The sequence below is a fragment of the Ranitomeya imitator genome, chromosome 9, assembly GCF_032444005.1.
Source record: "Ranitomeya imitator isolate aRanImi1 chromosome 9, aRanImi1.pri, whole genome shotgun sequence".
Lineage (NCBI taxonomy): Eukaryota > Metazoa > Chordata > Amphibia > Anura > Dendrobatidae > Ranitomeya > Ranitomeya imitator.
In genome coordinates this window covers 124,528,739-124,544,082 of record NC_091290.1, presented here as the reverse complement: position 1 = coordinate 124,544,082, position 15,344 = coordinate 124,528,739, and the positions used below count along the sequence as shown (strand labels likewise).

Sequence of the window (15,344 nt, the reverse complement as noted above, 5' to 3'; positions counted from 1 at the left end):
ACCATTTTACACCTTTCACGACGAGGCCAATTTCTGTTTTTGCGTTTTATTCCCAGAGCCATAACTCTTTTATTTTTCTACCCACATAGACATTTTGGCATTCTTGAATTTTTTTTTTTTTTATTTACGGTGTTTACAGATTGGGTTAATTATTTTTATATTTTGATAGATTGGACTTTTCAGAACGTGGTGATACCAAACATGGGTATTTTTTAATTATCTTTTATTTTTAATAGGGAAGAGGACGGTGATTTGAACTTTTAGGTTTGGTCGATTTTTTTTCACACTTTTAAAACATTTTTTTTCTGTACTTGTTAGTTCCCTTAGGGAACTTGAAGCTGCGAACGTCTGATTGCATGTGTTATATACATATATAGCAGAAATCACGGTCTCTTTTGAAGCCTGACACCCGCTTCTAACTTGTGCCGTACATGTAGGGTGCATGTCGTTATGGGGTTAAATACCTAATATTTTGTTAGAATAATATAGGGTCCCATTAGGCTTTTAGCTCAGACATTTTCATTGTATCAAATGTATAGTTAAAGGGCTCTAATGCACCAGGGTATTGCAGACGTCATAATTTTAGAAATTTGTATCAGATAAACAATGAAGTCCTCTGACTCTTCTTAAAGAAGATGTGTCATTTATTATAAAAATGTAAAAAAATTTAATCAGATGTAAATGCCGCTGTTCTTCTGAATCCGGCGTTGTCTTTCTTTCGTTTCTATGCCTTTCCGTTCCAGAGATATGACAATCTCTTTCTGCTCTATAATTCTAGTCTTTTTAGCCAAGTGGGTGTGTTTCTCAACTCTACTTTTGAGGACTACGCCCTGTTGGCTAAAAAAGACCAAATTTATATACAGAGAAGAAGAGGCCATATCTCTGGAACGGAAAGGCGCAGGAACAAAAGAAAGACAATGCTGGATTCAAGAGAAGAGCGGCATTTACATTATGTAACAAATTACGTATTTATGACAAGTGACCCTTATTGAATAGCAAAAGTAATGCGAAACCTCACGGATAAAACATAGTGTGTGATAAAACATGTAGAGGTCACAAATGACAACCCCGGCTATGCTACACCGTTAGGGACTTTAGGGCATTGTGCTATCGAACAATTGTGGCACAAGGCAGCTTAACTAAAATTACTGTACAGAGTTACATAAAAGCGCTGCAGATACTCTGTGTATTTATAGCTATCCCTGTAGGAAAACAGTAAGGACCTAGTAATGGCTCAGTGACTGCAAAATGCATTCACCACGTCTCAGGAGAGAGGCAGTATGAATGCAGCTCCCTTCTCGGGAGCTTATGAACGCTGAATCCGCACATCTCTGGTATAATTCTACCATTCAAGAAGGAAATACATCCAATTGTAAACATGAAATCCAAGCACATGTCTGGTACTGTTGTGTGGATTGTGCTTATGTTTTACCCAGATAGGCTGGAATTACAGAAGTTGGCACCTATTGTGCTGAATCTGCTTCTTTTGAAGCCAACGGGATTGTAATGCGAACGTTCTTTTCAAGGGAATCCTCTACTTTTATCTAAATAAAGCTTAAAAGGAACCTGTCATAGATTTCTGTTGTGAATTCTGTGGCTGAATTCACTCCTGTGGTCACAAGTGGTACTGCAGCTTCTGAGCTTCCTCCCTCAGGTGTTCTGGTGAGCTCGTTAACTGCTTCATTACTTAACTCCGCCTGATGCTGCTATCCTTGCTCCTTGTCAATGTTTCAGTGTTGGATCTGAGCTTCTCCTGATTGTTCCTGTGACCTGCTGCTCTGTATAGCTAAGTGCTTTTTGCTTTTTTGTTGCTTTTTTCTGTCCAGCTTGTCTTTTGTTTTGCTGGAAGCTCTGAGACGCAAAGGGTGTACCGCCGTGCCGTTAGTTCTTGCACGGTGGGTTTTTTTTGCCCCCTTTGCGTGGTTTTGCTTTAGGGTTTTTTGTAGACTGCAAAGTTCGCTTTACTGTCCTCGCTCTGTCCTAGAATATCGGGCCCCACTTTGCTGAATCTATTTCATCCCTACGTTTTGTCTTTTCATCTTACTCACAGTCATTACATGTGGGGGGCTGCCTTTTCCTTTGGGGAATTTCTCTGGGGCAAGTCAGGCCTATTTTTCTATCTTCAGGCTAGCTAGTTTCTTAGGCTGTGCCGAGTTGCCTAGGTAGTTGTTAGGCGCAATCCACAGCCGCTTTTAGTTGTGTTTAGGATAGGATCAGGTGTGCAGTCTACAGAGTTTCCACGTCTCAGAGCTCGTTCTTGTATTTTTGGGTATTTGTCAGATCACTGTGTGCGCTCTGATCGCTAAGCACACTGTGTTTCTGGATTGCCTTCATAACACCTGTCATTAGCAAACATAACAGTACAAGAAGCCTAACTAATGATTCTCAATAGAGGGAAAGAAAAAGTTCTGACATCATTTTTTTTTTTTTCTGCTCTGTGTTCACTTTTTTTTTTTTCCCCTAGACATTTGGGTGATTCTGGACACAGGTGTGGACATGGATATTCAGGGTCTGTGCTCTTCAATGGATAATCTCGTTATAAATGTACAAAAAATTCAAGATACTATTGATCAGAAATCTATGTTAGAACCAAGAATTCCTATTCCTGATTTGTTTTTTGGAGATAGAACTAAGTTTCTAAGTTTCTAAAATAATTGTAAGCTATTTCTGGCCTTGAAACCTCATTCTTCTGGTAATCCTATTCAACAGGTTTTGATTATTATTTCTTTTTTGCGCGGCGACCCTCAAGACTGGGCATTTTCTCTTGCGCCAGGAGACCCTGCATTGAGTAGTGTCGATGCGTTTTTCCTGGCGCTCGGATTGCTGTACGATGAGCCTAATTCAGTGGATCAGGCTGAGAAAAATTTTCTGGCTTTGTGCCAGGGTCAGGATGATATAGAAGTATATTGTCAGAAATTTAGGAAATGGTCAGTACTCACTCAGTGGAATGAATCTGCGCTGGCAGCTTTGTTCAGAAAGGGTCTCTCTGAGGCTCTTAAGGATGTCATGGTGGGATTTCCTATGCCTGCTGGTTTGAATGAGTCTTTGTCTTTGGCCATTCAGATCGGTCGACGCTTGCGCGAGCGTAAATCTGTGCACCATTTGGCGGTACTGCCTGAGGTTAAACCTGAGCCTATGCAGTGCGATAGGACTATGACTAGAGTTGAACGGCAGGAATACAGACGTCTGAATGGTCTGTGTTTCTACTGTGGTGATTCCACTCATGCTATTTCTGATTGTCCTAAGCGCACTAAGCGGTCCGCTAGGTCTGCCGTCATTGGTACTGTACAGTCCAAATTCCTTCTGTCCATTACCTTGATATGCTCTTTGTCGTCGTTTTCTGTCATGGCGTTTGTGGATTCGGGCGCTGCCCTGAATCTGATGGATTTGGATTATGCTAAACGTTGTGGGTTTTTCTTGGAGCCTTTGCGGTGTCCTATTCCATTGAGAGGAATTGATGCTACACCTTTGGCCAAGAATAAACCTCAATACTGGGCCCAGCTGACCATGTGCATGGCTCCTGCACATCAGGAAGTTATTCGCTTTCTGGTGTTGCATAATCTGCATGATGTGGTCGTGTTGGGGTTGCCATGGCTACAAACCCATAATCCAGTATTGGATTGGAATTCCATGTCGGTATCCAGCTGGGGTTGTCAGGGGGTACATGGTGATGTTCCATTTTTGTCGATTTCGTCATCCACCCCTTCTGAGGTCCCAGAGTTCTTGTCTGATTATCAGGATGTATTTGAAGAGCCCAAGTCCGATGCTCTACCTCCGCATAGAGATTGTGATTGTGCTATCAATTTGATTCCTGGTAGTAAATTCCCTAAAGGTCGATTATTTAATTTATCCGTGCCCGAACACGCCGCTATGCGCAGTTATGTGAAGGAATCCCTGGAGAAGGGACATATTCGCCCATCGTCATCACCACTGGGAGCAGGGTTCTTCTTTGTAGCCAAGAAGGATGGTTCGCTGAGACCGTGTATTGATTACCGCCTTCTTAATAAGATCACTGTTAAATTTCAGTATCCCTTGCCATTGTTATCTGACTTGTTTGCTCGGATTAAGGGGGCTAGTTGGTTCACTAAGATAGATCTTCGTGGTGCGTATAATCTGGTGAGAATCAGGCAAGGAGATGAATGGAAAACTGCATTCAATACGCCCGAGGGTCATTTTGAGTATCTAGTGATGCCGTTCGGACTTGCTAATGCTCCATCTGTGTTTCAGTCTTTTATGCATGACATCTTCCGTGAGTATCTGGATAAATTCCTGATTGTTTACTTGGATGACATTTTGATCTTCTCAGATGATTGGGAGTCTCATGTGAAGCAGGTCAGAATGGTTTTTCAGGTCCTGCGTGCTAACTCTTTGTTTGTGAAGGGATCAAAGTGTCTCTTCGGTGTGCAGAAAGTTTCATTTTTGGGGTTCATCTTTACCCCTTCTACTATCGAGATGGATCCAGTTAAGGTCCAAGCCATCCAGGATTGGATTCAGCCGACATCTCTGAAAAGTCTGCAAAAGTTCCTGGGCTTTGCTAATTTTTATCGTCGCTTCATCTGTAATTTTTCTAGCATTGCCAAACCATTGACCGATTTGACCAAGAAGGGTGCTGATTTGGTTAATTGGTCTTCTGCTGCTGTGGAAGCTTTTCAGGAGTTGAAGCGTCGTTTTTGTTCTGCCCCTGTGTTGTGTCAGCCAGATGTTTCTCTTCCGTTCCAGGTCGAGGTTGATGCTTCTGAGATTGGAGCAGGGGCGGTTTTGTCACAGAGAGGTTCTGATTGCTCAGTGATGAAACCATGTGCTTTCTTTTCCAGGAAGTTTTCGCCCGCTGAGCGTAATTATGATGTGGGCAATCGAGAGTTGCTGGCCATGAAGTGGGCATTCGAGGAGTGGCGTCATTGGCTTGAAGGAGCTAAGCATCGCGTGGTGGTATTGACTGATCATAAGAACTTGACTTATCTCGAGTCTGCCAAGCGCTTGAATCCTAGACAGGCCCGTTGGTCGTTATTTTTTGCCCGCTTCGACTTTGTGATTTTGTACCTTCCGGGCTCTAAAAATGTGAAGGCGGATGCTCTGTCTAGGAGTTTTGTGCCCGACTCTCCGGGTTTATCTGAGCCAGCGGGTATCCTCAAGGAAGGAGTCATTGTGTCTGCCATCTCCCCTGATTTGCGGCGGGTGCTGCAAAAATTTCAGGCGAATAAACCTGATCGTTGTCCAGCAGAGAAACTGTTCATCCCTGATAGGTGGACTAATAAACTTATCTCTGAACTTCATTGTTCGGTGTTGGCTGGTCATCCTGGAATCTTTGGTACCAGAGAGTTAGTGGCTAGATCCTTCTGGTGGCCATCTCTGTCACGGGATGTACGTACTTTTGTGCAGTCCTGTGGGATTTGTGCTAGGGCTAAGCCCTGCTGTTCTCGTGCCAGTGGGTTGCTTTTGCCCTTGCCGGTCCCAAAGAGGCCTTGGACACATATTTCGATGGATTTCATTTCTGACCTTCCCGTTTCTCAAAAGATGTCAGTCATTTGGGTGGTCTGTGATCGCTTTTCTAAAATGGTCCATCTGATGCCCTTGGCTAAATTGCCTTCCTCCTCTGATTTGGTACCTTTGTTCTTTCAGCATGTGGTTCGGTTGCATGGCATTCCTGAGAATATTGTTTCTGACAGAGGTTCCCAGTTTGTTTCAAGGTTTTGGCGAGCCTTTTGTGGTAGGATGGGCATTGACCTATCCTTTTCCTCGGCTTTCCATCCTCAGACTAATGGCCAGACCGAACGAACCAATCAGACCTTGGAAACATATCTGAGATGTTTTGTTTCTGCAGACCAGGATGATTGGGTGTCCTTTTTGCCGTTGGCTGAGTTCGCCCTTAATAATCGGGCCAGCTCGGCTACCTTGGTTTCTCCATTTTTTTGCAATTCTGGGTTCCATCCTCGTTTCTCTTCAGGACAGGTTGAGTCTTCGGACTGTCCTGGTGTGGATTCTGTGGTGGATAGGTTGCAGCAGATCTGGACTCAGGTAGTGGACAATTTGATCTTGTCCCAGGAGAAAGCTCAACTTTTCGCTAATCGCAGACGCCGTGTGGGTCCCCGACTTCGTGTTGGGGATCTGGTTTGGTTATCTTCTCGTCATATTCCTATGAAGGTTTCCTCTCCTAAATTTAAACCTCGTTTTATTGGTCCGTATAGGATTTCTGAGGTTCTCAATCCTGTGTCTTTTCGTTTGACCCTCCCAGACTCCTTTTCCATACATAATGTATTCCATAGGTCGTTGTTGCGGAGATACGTGGCACCTATGGTTCCATCTGTTGAGCCTCCTGCCCCGGTTTTGGTGGAGGGGGAATTGGAGTATATTGTGGAGAAGATTTTGGATTCTCGTGTTTCTAGACGGAAACTCCAGTATCTGGTTAAATGGAAGGGTTATGCTCAGGAAGATAATTCCTGGGTTTTTGCCTCTGATGTTCATGCTTCCGATCTTGTTCGTGCCTTTCATGCGGCTCATCCTGGTCGGCCTGGGGGCTCTGGTGAGGGTTCGGTGACCCCTCCTCAAGGGGGGGGTACTGTTGTGAATTCTGTGGCTGAATTCACTCCTGTGGTCACAAGTGGTACTGCAGCTTCTGAGCTTCCTCCCTCAGGTGTTCTGGTGAGCTCGTTAACTGCTTCATTACTTAACTCCGCCTGATGCTGCTATCCTTGCTCCTTGTCAATGTTTCAGTGTTGGATCTGAGCTTCTCCTGATTGTTCCTGTGACCTGCTGCTCTGTATAGCTAAGTGCTTTTTGCTTTTTTGTTGCTTTTTTTCTGTCCAGCTTGTCTTTTGTTTTGCTGGAAGCTCTGAGACGCAAAGGGTGTACCGCCGTGCCGTTAGTTCGGCACGGTGGTTTTTTTTTTGCCCCCTTTGCGTGGTTTTGCTTTAGGGTTTTTTGTAGACTGCAAAGTTCGCTTTACTGTCCTCTCTCTGTCCTAGAATATCGGGCCCCACTTTGCTGAATCTATTTCATCCCTACGTTTTGTCTTTTCATCTTACTCACAGTCATTATATGTGGGGGGCTGTCTTTTCCTTTGGGGAATTTCTCTGGGGGCAAGTCAGGCCTATTTTTCTATCTTCAGGCTAGCTAGTTTCTTAGGCTGTGCCGAGTTGCCTAGGTAGTTGTTAGGCGCAATCCACAGCCGCTTTTAGTTGTGTTTAGGATAGGATCAGGTGTGCAGTCTACAGAGTTTCCACGTCTCAGAGCTCGTTCTTGTATTTTTGGGTATTTGTCAGATCACTGTGTGCGCTCTGATCGCTAAGCACACTGTGTTTCTGGATTGCCTTCATAACACCTGTCATTAGCAAACATAACAGATTTCATGCTGTCCGAACCAAGGTCAGCAGGAATCAGAGGTCGCTTCCCTCGTTACAAACTTATGTTCCATTCTAAAAAGGCGAAAGCATGGACGACTAGGTGACTAGATGGAGATCCCCGCTGGCTTCTCCATTCCCACTCACCTAGACCGGCAGGTCTCTCCCTGTATAAAGATAGGGAAAGATCTGTCAGTCTGAGTGAGCAGGCGAGGATGATGTAACTAGGATGACTAGTCCAAGAGACAGGTCCCTCCAGACTTCTAGTCCACTCAGCTAGACTGACAGATCTCTTCCTAGATACACATGAGGAGAGACTTGGCCAAAAAGGTGGGGAGAAACCTGCAGGGACCTGCCTATTGGACTGGTCATCCTTGTGCCATCATCCCCATCCACTCAGCTAGACTGAAAGATTTCTCCCTAGCTACACATAGGAAGATACCTGCCTAGTCGAAAAGGTGGGGAGAAGCCTGCAGGGACCTGCCTCTTGTACTGGTAAATCTAGTGGCATCATCCTCACCCACTCAGCTAGTCTGACAGATCTCTCCCTAGATACACATAGGAAGATACCTGCCTAGTCGAAAAGGTGGGGAGAAGCCTGCAGGAACCTGCCTCTTGGACTGGTCATCCTAGTGGCATCATCCTTGCCCACTCAACTAGACTGAAAGATCTCCCCCCAGATACACACCTAGATACACATTGGAAGAAACTTGTCTAGCCCCCAAAAATGGGGAGAAGCTTGCAGGGATCTGCCTCTTGGACTGGTCTTCCTAGTAGCATTGTCCCCGCCTGCTCAGCCAGACTGATAGCTCTCTCCCTATAACCACATAGAGAGAGACTTGTCTAGCTGAATGGGTGGGGAGAAGCCTGCAGCGACCTGCCTCTTGGGCTAGTCATCCTAGTTGCATTGTCCATGCCCGTTCTGCCAGACTGACAGTTCTCTCCCTATCCCCACATAAGGAAAGACTTGTCTAGCTGAATGTGTAAGGAGGTGGAGACAAGAATATTGTCTAATGCATTATGATATTTGAATGTTTAATAATCTATATTGTTAGTGATAGAGTTGTGTTCTGCACAGCACTAGGTAGCCTACAAGGAGAGATGGAGTTAGCAGGTGTGACTAGCCCAGGTAGGAGGAGCTTAGTGTGAGCACAGTGGAGAGTTTTTGGGTAGAACGTGAGATAGGAATGAACTTGCAGCAGTAGCAGACCTTAGGTCTGATTGAGGAGCATGGCTGTGTGCAGTGGGTGTCCTGTGGCAGAGACGACCAAGTAAGATCCTACAGAGAAAGGAGTCATAGTCCGGAGTCGTTTGAGAGTAAAAAAGAGGAAAGTAAGAAGTGTCGGGGCCTGGGGCAAGATGACTAGTCATCCTAGTTGCATCATCCCCGTCTGCTCAGCCAGGCTGATAGCTCTCTCTATGTATCCACATGGGGAAAGACTTGTCTTGGTGAATGGGTGGGGAGATCCCATCAGGGACCTGCTTCATGGACTAGTCATCCTAGTTGCATTGTCCACGCCCGCTAAGTCAGACTGACAGCTCTCCCCCTATACCCTCATATTCGGAGACTCGCCTAGCCAAAAGGGCGGGGAGAAACCTGCAGGGACCTGTCTCTTTGGCTAGTCATCCTAGCTGCATCAACCCCACCTGCTCAGCTAATCCAATAGGTCTCTACTTAGACACACATAGGGAAAGGCTTGTCTATCTGAACAGGTGGGGAGAAGTCTGCAAAGAACTGCCTCTTTGACTAGTCATTCTAGTTGCATAGTCCCCACCTGCTCAGTTCGTCCAACAGGTCTCTCAGTAGACATAGATAGAAAGAGATTTGTTTAGCTGAAGGCCATTGAGAACCATGTAGGAACCTGCCTCTTGGACTAGTCATTCTAGTTGCATAGTCCCCGCCTGCTCAGTTCGTCCAACCGGTCTCTCAATAGACATACATAGAAAGAGATTTGTTTAGCTGAAGGCCATTGAGAACCATGTAGGAAACCTGCCTCTTGGACTAGTCATTCTAGTTGCATAGTCCCCGCTGGCTCAGTTCGTCCAACAGGTCTCTCAATAGACATACATAGAAAGAGATTTGTTTAGCTGAAGACCATTGAGAACCATGTAGGAACCTGCCGCTTGGACTAGTCATACTAGTTGCATTGTCCCCACCTGCTCAACCACCTAGACTGACGAGTCTCCCTCTCCCTTTATTCACATAGGGTGAGACTTGCTTAGCTGAGTGGGAAGGGAGAAGCCTGTAAGGACCTTCTCCTGGCGTAGTCACCTCAATCTGATTCAGTTCCTTCAAACTATGTTTTTCTGTGAAACAAGGCATCTTTGCATTGTAAAATGTAGATGTTTGTAATTTCACGAGCTGGTCTTTTATTTATGACGCCCGAGCTTTAGGCAGCATGAACCATGTGAACTGCTCCGTCTCAATGGGTTGTTTGAGACTAGTAGAAAGGGTCTATTTTTTTATGTCCATGGTCTTTGTCTGTTAAAGTGATTTTTTCCAATCAATGCTTATCTCGGATCGGTAATAAATGTATGATTGGAGGAGCTCCAACTGTTGGGACCCCCGCCAGTTCTGAAAATGTGGGTTCCATTTAGTAATTTTGTTGTGGAAAGCCCCCTCTGGTTATGTACTTTGTGTATGGAATTAATATGTTTACATTCATGTGCGTTTTGCTTTGTGACAAAAACAGCGCCACAGTTATCCACAGGTTGTGTGTGGTATTGCAGCTGCTGCTGAACAGCAATACCAGACACAAACCATGAACGGGAGTTGATGTTAAATCTAAATGTTCCCATTCACTGACAGCTAGCAGGAATTTGGAAACTATTTTAAAAAGTTGCAAAACTTTTCATTCTAGAATGATTAGGATTAATTAACATAAAACCAGAAAACAAATAGCATTAGATAATTGCATGGTCATTATTAATAATGTCTATCCCTTCACCGGCAGAGTCGTGGCCCGAAGGAGAATAGGTTGGCCATTATTATTCTGCGGGTACATGATACAGATAGCGCAGGTTCACGGTCTCCGTAATTGTATTCATCCGTCTTGCTGACGTCCTCCTTCTCTTTTCCTGCCGGTCTTCCAAACATGGAAGCACAGATGTAGCAGGGATGTATTTGTCATCATTTGTGTCCTGTATTCTTGCAGACAGTCTGAAATGTTTTTTTTTTATGTTTGTCATCGGATGTTATCGGATAGAGCTTATAAATACAAACAATTTTGCCATTTACTGATTTTTAAAATTTGCAATCATTCTAGAGATATTAACCGTTTTTATTTGTTTGCAGCTCGTTGCCTTGGAGACCGACCACCGCTGCTGTCAAGTTTGTAAGTATTGCGGTGAAGCTGTCTAGGACTAGGAGGTAACGGCGCGCTCCAACATTTCTGGCCAGCTTCAGTACTGTGCTTACAAGCCCGCTAGAAAAGAAAAGAACTTGTAAGCACTGCACACATTCTGTTGTCTAGCAGCGGTGGTCGTTCTCCAAGGCAATGAGCTGTAAACAAAATAAAAATGTTAATATCTCTAGAAAGGCTGAAAATGTTAACAAGCAGTAAATTGCAAAATTGTTTGTATTTACAAGCACTATCCAACAATATCCATTCATGAAGATGGGAATAAACCTGTAAGGCAGTTCAGAGAATACCACTCCTACATTTCGAAGGCAGAGCATGCTGGGAGTTTTTAACCTTTAAAGAGCTGCAAGTGCTGCTTATCGGTTAGTCTTTTCCATGTATTCTTCATCCAGCCTTATGTTGTTGCATTGCAGATAGGCGACAGAGTGATGGCCTTCGTCAATTACAATGCCTGGGCGGAGGTGACCTGCACCCCTGCAGAGTTCGTCTACAAGATCCCCGATGATATGAGTTTCTCAGAAGCGACGGCTTTCCCAATGAATTTTGTCACAGCCTACATGATGCTTTTTGAAGTAGCTAATCTCAGAGAAGGGATGTCAGTGCTCGTGCACTCCGCAGGTGGTGGGGTGGTAAGTTAAAACTGAATGTCCATTGACTTGATACACCTCAATTTCCACTCATCAAGCCCTATTGACAGCTCCTCGTGTCGTTCTCTGCTGCTGAATCCTGACCCACGTAGACTGATTGACAGTTCTTCAGTGTCCCTCCTCTCTGCTGGTGAATCTCAAATCACCCAGCTTGATTGACAGCTCCTAAATGTCCCTTCTACATGGCGTTGAGTCTCCACCCACCTAGACTGGTTATCACGTTCTCAGGGTCCTTCCTCACTGCAGCAGCTGAATTTATACCCGCCTATACTATGTATCAGCTCCCAAGTGTCCCTCCTTCTCGCTGGTCAATCTCAAGTAAGCTAGCCTGATTGACAGCCCGTCAACTTCTCCTGGGCTTCTGATGAATTTCTACTCAGACGCACGAGTGTATGAGTCAGTCCTAAAAAGTCTTGGGTGAGGACATCACTTGAGTTCAACTTGTGAAACCGTACGTGGAGCACAGGAAAGGGCAGCCGCCTTAGGAGAAGGGATCAGAACCCGGCACTGGAGCCAAGACAGGTGTATAGCATGGATGATTATGGCATTACATATATGAAAACTGTGAAAGTTGTAAAACCACAGCAGGTGATGGCAGAAAGTGCAGTTCTCTAAACTCCTTCGTTAAAAAGAATACCCCTTTATAGAGGTTGTACAATACAAGGACAACCCCTTCCTGATTGAAATGTTTGGCCCCGATAACATAATAAAGCCTATACTCCCCTCCCATGCCGGCATCGTTCCGCCGATATCGGCACTTGCTCTCCCAGAGGCTCTCGTGCGGTGTTGTGACACGTGACGCCAGCGTCCAATCAGCGCTGGCGTCACTGTCTCCTCCTTAGGACGTTTTTAACATTAAGAAGAAGTCCGGGCTGCAGCTGATCCTTGACTTCCTCTTCCTGCTCCGAAGGCGGGGACAGTGACGCCAAAGCTGATTGGACGCCGGCGTCACGTGTCGTATAGCCCCGGCGAGAACTAGTGCTGACACCGCGGGGAACGGCACCGGCACGGGAGGCGAGTATAAGCTTTATTATGTTATCAGGGCCAAGCGAGGGGTATGAGAAGAAGTTGTCCAAGTAGTGGACAACCTCTTTAATATCGTAAATCAAACATCTCTAATCTTCATATCCGTGCCAGTATAAAGCATGCAATAACAAGGCAATCATCAGAAATGACTTCCATCAACTACAGCTCAGGCCTTGTTCTATATTCGGAAAGGAAACGAAAGCATTAGATATTATTGTAAAAATGCAATTACCATGAGCCGAGTCTGAGAGAAATGTCTGATCTTAATATCCTCATTCTTCTCATTCCATCAAACACGTAATAAGATTTACGAGGTTATTTCTTGTGGGTGATAATGTGGAGAACAGTGATTCAGCATGTCGGGGATTATTGAGCTGTTTAAACAAGCAGAAGTGAAAATCATATTTTGCTGGTGGCCGAGCGTCATTGTACGTTACTCTTATACATTCATTTTTAATGATTTGTTCTGCAATTAACAGGTTAAACAAGTGTTTTCCATTATAAGATCACACAATAGATCCGTGTTGTACGGATTTGTAATGTGGCACCTATTGGCGTGTGCCCATGCTCTACCTTGCCGTGTAGACGATTTTTTTTCTGAAGGTTCGCGGAGGTTTTTCCATTGAACATGCTTCATGTGCCTTTCACAGATGCACCATGTACAGGATATACGAGATATATAGGGATTCTGCGTGGCTCTGTGAACTTGAGGCCTTTGTATATCATCTTAATTCTTGCTATTTTTTCGTCTCTAGAAATTCTGATGCTTTTTGTCTCTTCTGGAGACATGGTTGAAATCGATTAGACATTTATTCTAAAAGGTAACTATCATGTAATACAATTTTTTGTGATGTTACGGGGGCTGCTTTTTTTCTGCTTATCAGAGGAAGTCCCAGTCTTGAGACTCCCACTGAACTGTCAAAACACCGCTCCTGCCTGACAACGATGTATGGACTTTGTCGTAAATTTATGGATCTGTGCACTTTTCTGTCATGAGAGTGCTGAAAGGACCCATACACTTACTGTCTAGCCAGTACACCGCTCTTTGTGTGCAGCTTTTGAGGATTTCAAACCATTGAGGATTTTGACCGTTCGGTGGGAGTCTCAAGACCGGGACACCCACCGACCAGCAGCCTGTATAATGTATGAACATTTCTATGACGTGATAGTTACCTTTTAAGCATATTTATGAGACTTTTTTTGTGGCCAACGTCGTCGTGTTTGGATGACGTGATATGCACCCTAAACAGTAGTATTTATTGGAGCGCCCCACAGAAAAACTGATGGCTGGTTAACACTGGTCGGTTTCAGGTGTGTACAAGATATTTCCTTAATTCAATGTATTATGTGATATTTTCAGGGACAAGCGGTGGCTCAACTCTGCTCAACTGTTCCCAACGTCACAGTGTTCGGGACTGCCTCTGCCTTCAAGCACGAGGCTATTAAAAACTCTCTAAATCACCTCTTCGACAGGAATGCAGATTACGTACAAGAAGTCAAAAAGTAAGTTGTTGTTTCCATGAGAATCTTAAGCCGGGCACAGTGTGCACACTCCAGTCATGATATCGCCACCACCACACTTTAAAGGATATAGATAGTCAGTCCCATATGGGCACTTTTTATAGGGACAGTCCCTATTTATTTTACTCAAACAGAAATAATTTTTTAAGGTTCCTATCTGCAAATCATAATCACATTCTGGTAATTCTCCTATTCTGAGTCATTCTCTTTTCTCGTCTTTTCAATCCGGCCCAGACCACCATGACGACGTCTTCCAGCCACCACTTGGTATCTGCAGATTTGCCCCACTGACACATTTCACGTCTCACATTTCCAAAAACCCATCCTCACCTGTTCCAAACTTACACAGGTTCCCCATTTTGCAGCTACCCCAATTCTTTGCCCGCTGCTGTCCAATTTGTCCCTATTATGGCTGCCTTGCACGATAACACGGAGCCGCGCCTCTTAATGCCCTACATAGTAATAATGCATAGCTGTGCCACCATAGATGCTAAAAGTTTCCCTCAGAAAATAATTTGGGTATCGTTATTATTTTTGCCCTGTGTGCGCCCTAGAAGTAATCACACAACACAGGAATTGTGCACCCTGACGTCTTTGTGCACCCTAAAAAGTAATAATGTCCCCTGTGTGCCCCAGTTAAAGTTACAATACCTTGAGCTCCCCCTATGAAATAAAAATAACCCTAAAGTAACCAATCAACATTTAATATTGTCCTTAAATAGTAATGCTGCCTTAATGACCCCTTATTCCCCAAGTTCTTGGAAAGATTAATGATGCCCATTCAGTGCCCCACAGAAAGCAATAATGCCCCCTGAGCTTCCTTTTTATGCCCCCAAATGCGAAGCATGGAAAACATAGTAGGGTCGGATCCATATGAGAGACTCTAGACGAGTAACTCTTTGTTGGCTTTTCTCCACTATGGGTCATAGAGGGGAAAGGTCCTTAGTAGAAGGACTTGCCATTATGACATCTACCGTATGTTATGCCCTTGTAGGAAACAGGTCGTCTTCATAACAATTTTTTTTTATAAATCCTTCATTAGCCATTGTATGGTGATACACTAAAGTGAGCAAAACAATACCAGTGACAAAAAAAAATATTCCTCCGACTACTCAAATTAGAAATGGGGTGCATATAAATCTATTGGGGATGATATACCATACCTGCCAACTTCTTGAATGACGTTCCGGAAAGAAAGAGGTTGGAAATGTTTCCATATCACTATGCTCCTTTTCTCAGTCACACCCCTTCCATACCTCTTTCCCTCCTTCTGAGTGTGCATTTGGGCACTGTGAAGGAACCTCAGCTTTACCCTTTGGGACTCAAAAGATTTCCCATTTTTCAGGGAGAGTTGGCAAATCTATGGTACATCCGCATTCTGGGTTGGCGGATCGATGGCGTTCTGAGACTAATGATCTGAATCAGAACACGGTGGCTCAGTGGTTAGCACT

General features: G+C 44.5%; 1 protein-coding gene across 1 annotated transcript in view; it reads left to right on the top strand.

The window, feature by feature from the left end:
- Positions 1-15,344, top strand: part of VAT1L (vesicle amine transport 1 like) — a 56,170-nt gene that overhangs the window by 21,521 nt on the left and 19,305 nt on the right. Inside the window, exons 3-4 of the mRNA XM_069738847.1 lie at positions 11,113-11,328; positions 13,733-13,875. Coding sequence (XP_069594948.1) covers positions 11,113-11,328; positions 13,733-13,875 — 359 coding nt within the window. The remainder of the gene's footprint in view (positions 1-11,112; positions 11,329-13,732; positions 13,876-15,344) is intronic.